Here is a 12704-nt window from a genome sequence, read left to right as displayed (position 1 = left end):
TGCTTTTATAGAATCCCAGACTGGTTTGGGTTGGAAGGAACCTCAAAGCCCATCCAGTTCTACCCCCTGCCATGGACAGGAACACCTTCCACTGGAACAGGGTGCTCCAAGCCCTTTCCAGCCTGGCCTTGGACACTTGCAGGGATGGGGGAGAGCATTTCCAGCATCCCTAAGAGCTGTGTTTCTGTCACACCCTGGCACTGGTAATAACCTACACAGGGAAGTAATTACAGAGTGTCAATTAATTAGGTAGCCCGTGAATGGGCTTCACATGTGAAATAGTGAGATTTAAATCCATTTGTGGCTATTTAGGCAGCCTCTTGACTCTTCCCTTCATCCTTTCATTCTAAGAAGGACAGATAGGAAGCATAAAGCCATCAGAAATCAATTAATCTGATCTGGGAACACACTTATTAAAATGCCTTACTTACAAAGATCTAGATACTCCACAGCAGAGCAGAATTCGGGAACATTTGGATCCCTGATCTGCATTTCTGTAAGCTTAGCCTGTTTGCATTACTCTTTTGTTTGGATTACTTCTTTGTTTGGATTACTTTTTGTGTGTTTGGATTACTTTTTTGTTTGGACTTCAAGCTTTCTATTTGTTTTAGGGTAGTTGAACCTTCTTTAGAAGGTGTTTGACCTTAAATTGCTAGTGTGCACATTTAATTCTCAGCTCTAATATAAATCTAGGTGGATATTCTGGAATTTAAGAAAGAAAAACCAAGAAAATGAGAATGGCTTTGTGAAATGTTTTCTAAATTCAACAGCTGAAGGATGTTGGATTTAAGAATTCACAGTGAAACTGGTCTTGATGTGGGTTGTGGGGGAGAGCCGGGTGCGCTTCAGAGGTGATTAAAGCTCAGCCATTCCAAAATATAATTACACTTGGCACCTGCCTCCCGTGATCCAGCCCTTCCCCTGCAGAGTTTCTTCTTCCTCACCTCTGATGGCAGAGTGGCCCAGGGCTCCCCATTCACCCCTTGTGCTCTGTGCTGCTGGAGCTGAGCCAGGTGTCAGGGCTGGCTGGGCTCTGTGCTGTGCCCCAGAGGGCTGAGGATGGAGAAGGAAGGTGTCCCTGTGCTGCTGGAGCTGAGCCAGGTGTCCAGGGCTGGCTGGGCTCTGTGCTGTGCCCCAGAGGGCTGAGGATGGAGAAGGAAGGTGTCCCTGTGCTGCTGGAGCTGTGGCAGGTGTTTGGGGCTGGCTGGGCTCTGTGCTGTGCCCCAAAGGGCTGCATGGAGAAGGAAGGTGTCCCTGTGCTGCTGGAGCTGTGGCAGGTGTCCAGGGCTGGCTGGGCTCTGTGCTGTGCCCCAAAGGGCTGCATGGAGAAGGAAGGTGTCCCTGTGCTGCTGGAGCTGAGCCAGGTGTCCAGGGCTGGCTGGGCTCTGTGCTGTGCCCCAGAGGGCTGAGGATGGAGAAGGAAGGGGTCCCTGTGATGCTGGAGCTGAGCCAGGTATTTGGGGCTGGCTGGGCTCTGTGCTGTGCCCCAAAGGGCTGCATGGAGAAGGAAGGTGTCCCTGTGCTGCTGGAGCTGTGGCAGGTGTTTGGGGCTGGCTGGGCTCTGTGCTGTGCCCCAGAGGGCTGAGGATGGAGAAGGAAGGTGTCCCTGTGCTGCTGGAGCTGTGGCAGGTGTTTGGGGCTGGCTGGGCTCTGTGCTGTGCCCCAGAGGGCTGAGGATGGAGAAGGAAGGTGTCCCTGTGCTGCTGGAGCTGTGGCAGGTGTTTGGGGCTGGCTGGGCTCTGTGCTGTGCCCCAGAGGGCTGAGGATGGAGAAGGAAGGTGTCCCTGTGATGCTGGAGCTGTGGCAGGTGTTTGGGGCTGGCTGGGCTCTGTGCTGTGCCCCAGAGGGCTGAGGATGGAGAAGGAAGGTGTCCCTGTGCTGCTGGAGCTGTGGCAGGTGTTTGGGGCTGGCTGGGCTCTGTGCTGTGCCCCAGAGGGCTGAGGATGGAGAAGGAAGGGGTCCCTGTGCTGCTGGAGCTGTGGCAGGTGTTTGGGGCTGGCTGGGCTCTGTGCTGTGCCCCAAAGGGCTGCATGGAGAAGGAAGGGGTCCCTGTGCTGCTGGAGCTGTGGTAGGTGTTTGGGGCTGGCTGGGCTCTGTGCTGTGCCCCAGAGGACTGAGGATGGAGAAGGAAGGTGTCCCTGTGCCGTGTCCCCCGGCTCTGCCCCAGCCCTCGCCTGGCTTTGCCTCTGCGCTCGTGTCACACGACTGACTCACAAACACGGAGCTTTTGGGCCAGTTGCTATGGTTACCCCTCGGAATGGAGACTCCAGTCCCAGGCAATACATTCCCAGCCTTAATGAAATGCACAGCAGTGTGTTCAACTTGTAAACCCGAAGTGGATATCGCTAAGCAACATCCATCCGTGATTTGCCATAATTACTGCTGCGAGCTCCGCACCATTGAAATGCTGGAGCACAAGGCTTCCTCCTCCACTGCATCAAATGTTTTTCTGCAGTAGCTTTGCAGTCTCTCAGACCTGTGATGTTTCATAGTCCCTTCACAGTTTCAAAGATCTAAGTTTGACCTCTTTAAATTATTCACACCTTCTCAGACCCCATCTCTTCAATCTCCTTTTGTGCGTATCGCCCGTTTCATGCTCATTTGGTCCCAGAAAATTATCTTAAAGACCTTCCATTCTTTTGCCCTAGATTCAAAATGTGAATCCAACTCATTTCCTCCAAGCCGCTTCTTGTGTATTTGCAAAGATCCAATTCCTCCAAGCAGTGTTGGTGTTGAATTAAAATGTGTGTGTGGAGCTGTTTACTCCAGGATCTGCTCCAGGAGGAGCCGATGCCTCAAGTCTTTTAGAATCCCAGACTGGTTTGAATTGTAAGGGACCTTAAAACCCATCTTGTTCCACCCCCCTGCCATGGGCAGGGATGCCTTCCAGTAGACCAGGTGGCAGTTTTCTGCTTAGAGCTTTTATTTAGTGTCTGTCCTGAACAAGATGTTTTATACACCAGTTTGAAAAGTAGAATTAAACCAAACCCTGGTTAGAAGTCTGCACACCAGCCTTCAAGTCAAATCATTAATTGCAATTGCAGTTCTTCAATTACTTGCCTTGTGCAGGCAGTTGAGGTGGTTGGGAATATCTCTCCCAGATTCTCTGCTGCTCAGTTTGATTCCTTGTGTTCTGTGAATATTTTCTATGTACAGCACCAGAGCTGCCAGTCCTAGAGAGGAGGAACTGGTTAATTTATCTGCTCTACGTCCGCAGAGACTACGAGGAGTGTAAGGTAAGAGCTGCCTCCACAATGTGGGAATTATTTTACTGATGTCATAAAAACCAGTTTTCTTGACAGTTTCCAAACCACCTTTTTCCTGGCTTCTTTTGGAATAAGAGGACCAAGAAAAAACACAAGTAAAATGACTTCAGTGTTCTTCAATCCTTGGCTACCTTCAGGATCTGAGGGTGCAGCTCTTTGGAGCTCTGTGTGAGCTCAGGATGTCACTGGGAGGAGAAAAGTGGAAAGAACTGCAAACCTCTGTTGTTCCAAGTGATGGATAGGGGTTTCCAACCTGATGATAACACAGTTCTGCAGTGCAGATTTCTCACTGGTGCTACAGAGATGCTATGAAAACACGTCAGTTTTTGAGGGGAGCATTACTGCCAAGTGTAAATAAAAATTATCCTGGTTACTCTTGAGCAAAATTCTTTCATTTTACATATGATCCGTGGCACACTCTAATTCATCTTGGGCTCGGTGAGTGGTTTGGAACCGGTTGTTTGGGATTATAATGGTAAGTGGGCTAAGGAAATGGCAAATTCTTATTTAATGATGTGTTTTCCTGATAAAATGAACACAAGAAGATGATGCACCCATGGGCAGGAGGAGGGGACAAGAGTTGCCATTTTGATTCTGGCATGTGCAGCAAAGATCTGAACAGGCTTTTTGGCTTCTGAAACACAGAACAGGTTGGTCAGGACTTGCTTCAGCTGGAGAGGTCCTGGGGGTGCTTAGGAAGCAGGAAGGCTGGAGGAATTTCATTTAGCTCTTAATTAACAGAGCCGGGGAGTTGTATTACAGTAATTTCCTCTCAGATCTTGGTTTGCATAGATAGAAACACAAGCTGGGCTAACCCTCAAAACAGAAAATTGTTTCCCTTTTTTGTTGTCTGATTGGAGTCTCTTGGTGTGATTCTGTGTGCTGATTGTTTCTGTGATGGGATATGGAATCACAAAGTATAGAAAAAAAAATATGTGCTGCTTAGGAAATCAGAGAAAATAACAAATGGATGATATGAGGGCAACACTGACATCTCCATGTCTTTATCAGTCATGGAAGCATGGAAATAGCAGGTGAAAATCGAGAGAAGACAGCTAATAAATACTCCTCTGCTTGCCAGGCCAGCTTTCCATTTCCTCAGAGCTCACAAAGCAGTGCTTTTGCAGTAAAACTGGGAGATTCTAGGACAGTTTGGACATTGTTAAAATCCATTAGTTTAGTCTCAGTAAGAAACAAGTGACCTGTCGTGTTAATTAATTTTGGTCTTTCCTGCTCAGTGCTTTGAATGTTCCCTCTCTAACACAGTTTTAAAATCTCCCATAGTTTTCAATGAACTAAAAGGCCATTAAAAGCTGTTTATTTACTGACATCAACTCCCCAGAGTGAGGGCATTAAAGTGGTTTTGATCCTTTCAGTGCTGCTTGAGCAAAGTGCCAGGCAGACATCCCCAAGTGTGCAGCTGCAGCATCCCCTGGCATGACAGAGACTGGTTGGTCTCCTGCCAGTTGTGTCTAAATTCTGTCATCAGCACCTTAAATAAACCTGGGGGGGAAAAAAATCTGGGATTAGAGATCATATTCCTCAGCTGAGGGCCTTTTGCTGTGGGACTTTGTAGGGTTTATAGAATTAATCAGATTTCTCTAAAAGATAGCTCTCTATTGCCCTCTCTTGCTCTGAGAATCTGGGCTTATGTAGATGGAACAATCCAGAGTATCCGAATTGAGGAGATGTTGCTTGTTTCTGAGTACAATGTTTTATAATCATGCACTTTGTAAAGAGTTACACTGATAAATTAGCAGGAACAGGTGAGGGAAGAGCAGCTCAGTCCTGTTCTTCCTTTTCCTTCCTCTCTTCATGAGTGAGGATTGTCAATAAGAACTTTCCTTTTTCTCAATAGTAACTCCTCAGTTTATATCTTCTCAAGAATAACTTTCTCTAATAATAGTTTTCCTGCCATGTGCTGTATTTGAGGTTCAGTTTTCAGGTCCTTCACTTCTGTTCCTCTCGGAGGCAGGGGATGCTGGTACTGACCATACACATCTGAAATGCCAGATGAGCACCACGTTACTGCTCACCCAGAAATTCTTCTTACCCCTCTGTATCTCTTCCACTTCTGACAGAAGAGGAGTCTCAGAGCAGAAATCATGCTCTTGATTCCTATCCAGGGTGTTCATTCTCCCAAAGGTGGGACCAGTTTGACTATGGAATATATCCAAGATGCAGCTACCCCACCCCAAACTGGGAGCTGCATGGATGCAGCCAGCAAGAATTTACATTTTCATCAGGCTTTTCTCCCTGTTCACTCCTCGTTTGTTCTTCTGGCTTTCATTGACTCCGCTGCAGTTCTCAAGTTCAATTTATTTCTTCACAAAGGGCCTGGAGTAGATACCCTTATCAGCAGAGGATGCTTTCAGAGATGCCTCCTGGTGTTTTCCCCAGGTAGTATCTAATTATCTTTGAGAATAGGAATGAACAGAGGAATACTAAAAGGGCCACAGTGTTCCTGGCACAGAGCTCTGTCGTGTGCACTTTGTGGTTGTCCCAGTCATGGTCCAGTGCCCTTGTTAGAGGTGGGGTTGTGGTTTTTGTAACTGGAACCCAATCTCTGGAATCAGCTTCGTTAAAATGATGTGAGTTTACAATTTTGTCCTTCCAGGCTGTCATCAAAGAGCAGCTCCAGGAGTCCCAAGGGCTCTGTGAATATGCTGTCTATGTTCAAGGTATGTCTGAAAATCTTTCTGCTAAAGCAGGTCACCCCTGCTTTGAGATACAGAGAACAGGACAGGGGATAGGTGAGAGAAACATAAATTGTTATGTCAAAAATACATTTTTTCCCTCTGCTTGCTCCACTTAGTTTTGAAGTTTGGGATTGTCATATGAAATGGGCAGATTAAATGTCCTGTTTTCTCTGTATTTGTCGTCTTTGGGTTATGGGCTCCTGGCCTTCAGTGTGTTGGAGTGTGTTCGATTCTGTTACAGATGCATGTTTTCTGTTCCTTACCCACCCCAGGTGATCATTTTCTCACTCCTTGCTCTAAAGATGGTATTCCTCTTCCTGCCCTGCCCTCCTGCCCCTAAAAAATGTCTCCCAAAATGTGGCATTCCAATTCCAAGTGCCATGGTGGGGAACAGTGGAGATTTACTGGCAGGGACATACTGCAGCTTGGAGAGGCTGGGGAGGGGAGAAATCCAGACTGCATCTGTACAAGCAACTGCCCAAGGTTTAAAGCTTTTGTTCTGACCCCTGGATTTCTCCAGGCACTCAGAGTCCTGCCCTCAGACACAAAGTGCTGGTGCTGCAGAGGGGGAGGCAGCAGAGGAGTATTGATGTGATGTATCTGTACTCCCCCTTCTTTCCCTGCTGTCAGAGGCACGTTTTTCCTGCTGAGAATGGATTCATTTGCCTGCTGTATGTTGTCTTACAGCTTTGATATTTCGCTTGGAGGGCAAAATTCAAGAATCTCTTGAACTTTTCCAGACATGTTCCATTCTGAACCCTCGAAGCGCTGACAACCTCAAGCAGGTGGCACGATCCCTGTGAGTGGTGTCTTATTTGTTATTTCTCTTGGATGTGCCACCCAGGACCTTCCATGCTTTGTTTTTCTCTTAGGCTGCTTAATTCCAGACATGTTTCCTCCTTATCAACACTTGGCTTGGCTTCCAGAAGCGTGGGCTGTTCTTTAAGCAGAATCTCTGTTATCTGCCTGGTTGCTGTGTTTTCTTTTTCTTTGGGCTTCAGGCAGAAAGGTGATACTGATTTCAAGTCCAGAGCTACAGGCGCTGACCTGAGCTGGGCAGACTTGCCCTACAGACCCTTTTGTGTTGCTGAGTGTTGTGTCAGGGCACCTGTCTCTTTCCTTGGAGACAAAAGCAGGCTGCAGAGCCTGGGCATTCATTCCCTACATCCCCAGTAGTGTCAGGATGGATGACCTTGGTCCTGAGAGGGAGCAGTGCTGAGACTGTAAACTTCTCCTGCAGATCTCTGGAGATGCAGCAAACAGGATCATTTTTCACTGGCAAAGGTGATAGTGGGTGCACAGCAGGGTCTGAAAACAAGAAAGACATAAGAATTGCAATCCTTTTGCAGGTTTCTCCTGGGGAAGCATAAGGCAGCCATTGAAGTGTACAATGAAGCAGCAAAACTCGACGAGAAGGACTGGGTGAGTGTTCAGGGAGTTGCAGATCTTTGTAATAGCTGCAAACTTGTCCCAAGCCAAGGTGAGCTCACATTGCCTGTGATCTGAGCCTGGTTTGGATCACAGGAGCCAAATCCCACGCCTTGAGGCAAATCCCTGGCTTGGGGCACAGAGGATTGATTGAGCAACAGATCCAATGCCAAGGATCAGTTTTAACATAACCACATCTGTACTTTAAGGGAAGTATGGGGAGAGTCTGGAAACCTCAGTTATTAAAACTTGCTTGAGTAATTGCGTAAGCTTTTGTAATGCAAAACATAACTGAAAATACAGGAGCAGTGATTAAATTAGCTCTTCTGTATAAAAAGACAAAAAGAGAAAGAGCATTGCAAAGGGAAAGGTGTGACAGTGGGTGAGGCCATGCCTTGCAGCCTTCTGCAGGTGCCTGTTTTGCCTGCAGAAGTGTTTCTAAGTAGGCTTGCAATGTGTGAGCTCATTCTTTTGTTTCTCAGTACATCTAAAATTCAGGATACGAGGACAGCTTTGGTGTTATTCACATTACCCTGTGCCAGACAACTCAGAAACCTTTTGTATCACAAGTCTTTTTTCCACCTGCATTTCCAGTGCTTGGCATGCCTGTAACCCTATTTACAGCCCAGCAGGCAGATGCCAGTGGGTATTTTGATTAGTTACTCCCCATTCCTGGCTCAGCACTGGAAGCAGAATCAGGCTGTGCTCTTCCCTCATTCTACAATCCACAGCAATCTGGGTTCAGCACTGGTTCGGTTCTGCACAGCTGGAGAGGCTGTGTGGAGAAAAACTGGTTAACGGGGAAGTAAGAGAGTTTCCTATGAAATGTCAAGGCTGTCTAAGCTGATGAATCAGTGAAATGCTCAGCAGAATAAAATTAGGAATTGGGAGGACCTTGCCTTTCGGGATGTGCTGGGGTGGGGAAGGTGCCTTGTGTTTTAAACTCTGGGTGAGGAGTTAGGGGCACAGATACTCCCTACAGTGTCAGCAGAGTCTTTAGGATCCTTAAGGGATTTTCCTACCCTGTGCAAAATAGTTTAGGAGGCCAGAGGGATATCGTGCTCAAGCTGTGTTTTGGAAAATTAGGCACATCTTCCAGTTTTGTCCAGCTGAGTTGGACACTGCATGTCCTACTGATGTACAGCCAGACTGAGTCACCCACGAGGGCAGAAAGTTTCAGACCATGATGAAGAAACCAGTCTGTGCTCCTTGTTCTCTGAAGAGGGTATCCCTGAACTCTCAAAAGAGATTTGTCATTTCTGTGGTTTTTGTCTCAGTGGACTGTAATGTTCTGTGTACAACCCCACTTAAGTTCTGTAGGTGCCTGAAATAACTGTAATTTATAGGTTTATTTGCTCTACAAAGCAAGAATGGTATGGGCAGTAACAGGGCTCTCCTGCTCCAGGTCAGTGTTGTCAGATTTTATTTCATACCTTGTGCTGATTTGGTTTTTTGGTTGTTTTTTTTTTCATGCAGGAGATCAGCCACAACCTGGGTGTATGCTACATGTACCTGAAACACTTCAACAAGGTAATGTCAGTGGGAAGCATCCCAGAAATTTCACTGTCTTTGGTAGCTTGAAATGGATCATTTGCAGCAAGAGGTACCAAGAAAGTTTTTTGCTTCAGTGTTTTGTTTGTGGGAGCAAAGGTTTGTGATCTCTGTTTCCATTTGTGTGTTGAATTACTTTGAGTCAGCTGTAAGTCAGTGATGTTGTATAAAGGGAGATCAGCCTGTGGCAGGGCCAGAGGCTTTTTCTAAGATTTTTCTAAAATCTAAGATTTTTCAGAGAACATTTCTAATTTTAAAGGGATGTTTGAGAAACCTCAAACTAGACAGAAAATGGGCTGTGCTCCAATAAGAGCTGCTTCTGTGTCTGAGCCCTTTAAAGCCAGACCCAGGAACACTGCTGGCTTTGTAAGAGCAGCAGTCTTGAAGCACGAGAAGGGTGATGGTAGAACCCCAAACCACTTCCCCAGCTCAAACTGCTGCACCTCATGCAGAGACCTCCTGAAAGAAACCTCAGCTGCTTGGCTCTGGCAGGATTCAGAGGGAAAGAGTTGGGTGAATGTTTGCTGGAGGTGCAGCAGGTCCTTTTTTCCTCCATGGCAAGGTTTTGTTCCTGTGTCTGAAGCTCCTTTTGAACTATACCTGGAGTTAGTAAAGGAGTTTTGGAGGTTGAAATGCAGTTTTGTTCCCAGGTGTGAGCATGCCATTCCCAGTTCCTCACTTAACCATCCCTTGAGTACTGGTGGTGAGCACTGAGCTGTCTGATGCAGCTACTCTAAGGGAAAAACCAGCATTTAGACCCTTTTTGTTCCCAGTTTGGCCCAGCTTCTCCCTGCTGCTCTTGCTGGTGGGGTGCTGTGGCCCTTGCAGCAAACCCCAGCTGTGCTCCCTGTTCAAGGCATCCCTGTGAAAAAACAGCCTCTGGAGTGTGGGCTCACACTTGGCATTTGTTGTCTGCACTAACACCTTCCAGACTGGGACCTGCTCACACCTCCACTGAGATTTTCACTTCCTCACTGCTGGAATAAGCATTTTAAGGAAGAATAAGCTGCAAAGTATCAGTTCACCCAACAAATCCAGAGCATCCCTCAAGCCCAAACAAACTCAAATCCAGGAGCAGGCCCTTGCTCATCTCCTCCTTGGGAGGTCATTGCCTCTTGCTTGGCTTGAAGGTGTTGCCTTTTACTGCACCCAAAAGCAGGTGGCTGCTGGTGCAGAGCTTGTTCCAAGGATTTAGCTGGGCTGGGGTTTGTGTTCTCCAGGTGCAGGGGGTGTTTGTTGGCTGTCCTCCTTCCCTGGCTGTTGAGGATTACTCATGGGCTGTTGCTTTGCTGCTGGCTCTGTAATCATTTAGTATTTTTTTATTCTCTGTGGTTGTGTTTTTAGGCACGGGACCAGCTCAACAATGCCCTGGAGCTCAACAGACACGATCTGACCTACATGATGCTGGGCAAAATTCACCTCTTGGAGGGGGAGATGGATAAAGCCATTGAAGTATATAAGAAAGCTGTAGAGTAAGAAACATCCCTTTTTCCATCTGCCCATTCCCATCCTATGCCAGGAGAAAATTGATTGGTGTCCCAGATCTGAATTGAGGCCGTGATTAAAAAGCTAATGGTAATTATGGGGGCTCTGAGCAAAGCTGGCACTTCCAAGCACTTCAGCTGTCTCTGCTCCTGCTGACAGAGTGGCAGGGAGGAAGGGAGCTGTTGGAAGGGCTGCCAGAAAAAAAGTGGAATAACAAACGGACGGAGATGCCTGAGAGCAGAGCGATCCAAAACTGACTTCATCCATCCCAAAGGTTTATCTCTCAAAACAGTGTAACCCTGACTGTCCATCCAAAATCCCTGGCTGGGTGTCACTTGCTGCTTCCCCTCAGAGCAGTTTGGGGCTGAGGGAGATGTGCTGGTGCACAGGGAGTTTCTCCCACCCCATCACTGCTCTGCAGTGCCCACCTATCCTTGTTGTAGGGCATTCCCAAGCATTGCCAGTGCTTTCAAGTGTAGCTTTGCCTTGGAGGCCAGCACTAGAAAGAGGATGAGGAGTGTGTTGGGAGCCACAGGCATATCAGTGGAGTGTTTCCTTCCATGTCTGCCCTCTCTGCTGCCTGGTGGTGGGTGGGGTTGGGCAGACATTTGACTAATCTGGAATGTTTATTACGTAAATAATCCTTGCTAAGCGTCTTACCAGGTTTATATTCTTATCTTGGTGCTCCCCTGGCCTCCTTTCTTCTTCATTCCTGTTTATTCCTGGGGTTTTTTTCTCATTTGTCTTGCTGTTTCCAGCTCCAGGATAGTCTGTTATTCCATGTTTCTATTCCACCAGGCACAGGTGGTTTTGTTCTGGTTGAAGTTTAGAGGTGCCAGTGTGAATGTGTAGATCAGATTTTTTTAAGTGTTGGTAGCAGGGAATTAAAAACTGACTCCTCTTGAGGTGAGTGAGACCACAAATTGTGTCTCTCTCTGCTTTGTCCTTTTTTGTTGTGATTTCCATCCTATTTATTGGCAATCTTTTTAAAAGGTGAATTAAAATTCTGATGAGGAGTGTGTAGGATCCATCAGAAACGCTGAGGATTGCCTGTCCTACGTGGCCCAAGAGGCTTAGGATGGATGGATTTACAGGGTGGTTTATGAGAGATGATGGAAAATCTCATTTTGTATTTCCAGGTCACTGATTCAGACTCACTTTGAAGCTTAACAAAACCACATTATCTTATTATGTGTCCAGATCTATTTCACAGAGCCTTGTGCCTTCCCACCAATACCCAGGAGATGTTTGGGAAGCTGAGGTGTGATGTTATTCAGAGGAAATCCCCCTGATGGCAGTTGTTCTAATATTTGTTTTTAATAATAACAGTTTGATTTCCTGGATTGATACAAAGGCAATGTAGCATCAGAATTCCATGTTCTATTTTTACCCTGTTCTAGAAGGGCTGAAAAGCAAACCCAGCCTTTGGCTTTTGTGTTCCAGGTTTTCTCCAGAAAACACAGACCTCCTCACAGCCCTGGGCCTACTGTACCTGCAGGTACTAAATGCTGTTACTGTTACAAAAACTTAATTATTTTCAATATAACCATGTTGGGTTTTTTATAGAGTTAATTTCTGTCCATCTTCCCATTGCTTGCACATGCTTCTCTACAAACTGAATTGAACAGGACAGAACTTGCTTTTCTGTATCTTCTCATTGCTGCTAAAAGCAAGCTGATTCCCTGGACCAGAGCCAGAGCAGGAATTCTGTTTGGCAACCGCCCTAACTCTGTTATAAATCCTCCAAGTATAACAAAACATGACTAGTCATTACCTTGTTTCTGCAGCAGGAGTCTTGCAAGTTATCCTGAAAAAGCAGCCATGAAATTGTGAGTGTTAATGCACCATAAAGGAAAATCAGAATCAATTTAAATAACAAAGGTGTGCTTATCCTTGTGTCTGTGAAATGGATGGGAAGGGCTGGATTATTCCAGAAACTGGCTTCCCAAAGAGTGAACAAGCAGAGAAGAATAGGCAGCAGTGCCTGAAAGGAGGAGGAGGCCCCAGAGCTGCTCCAGGGCTGGAGCCCCTCTGCTCTGGAGCCAGGCTGGGAGAGCTGGGAGTGCTCACCTGGAGAGGAGAAGGCTCCAGGGAGAGCTCAGAGTCCCTTCCAGGGCCTGAAGGGGCTCCAGGAGAGCTGGAGAGGGAATGGGGACAAGGCCTGGAGGGACAGGACACAGGGAATGGCTCCCACTGCCAGAGGGCACGGGTGGATGGGATACTGGGAAGGAATTGTTCCCTGTGAGGGAGGTGAGGCCTCACAGGCTGTGGCTGC

The 12704-nt window shown here is 47.0% G+C and overlaps 1 protein-coding gene across 3 annotated transcripts in view; it reads left to right on the top strand.

Annotated features, from left to right (window-relative positions):
- The window catches only part of BBS4 (Bardet-Biedl syndrome 4), a 35743-nt gene that overhangs the window by 13565 nt on the left and 9474 nt on the right, over nt 1-12704 (top strand). For 2 of the 3 annotated variants that reach the window (XM_058846680.1, XM_058846679.1), the window contains 7 exons: nt 3157-3236; nt 5884-5947; nt 6653-6764; nt 7315-7387; nt 8870-8923; nt 10289-10416; nt 11873-11927. In XM_058846680.1, coding sequence (XP_058702663.1) covers nt 3157-3236; nt 5884-5947; nt 6653-6764; nt 7315-7387; nt 8870-8923; nt 10289-10416; nt 11873-11927 — 566 coding nt within the window. Of the gene's footprint in view, nt 1-3153; nt 3237-5883; nt 5948-6652; nt 6765-7314; nt 7388-8869; nt 8924-10288; nt 10417-11872; nt 11928-12704 lie in introns of those variants that run through there. The other variant, XM_058846681.1, reaches the window with a different exon arrangement.

Source organism: Poecile atricapillus, chromosome 11 (genome assembly GCF_030490865.1).
Source record: "Poecile atricapillus isolate bPoeAtr1 chromosome 11, bPoeAtr1.hap1, whole genome shotgun sequence".
NCBI classification, from domain to species: Eukaryota; Metazoa; Chordata; class Aves; order Passeriformes; family Paridae; genus Poecile; species Poecile atricapillus.
Note: the sequence above shows the minus strand (reverse complement) of the source record. Positions and strands in the feature narration are given on the sequence as shown.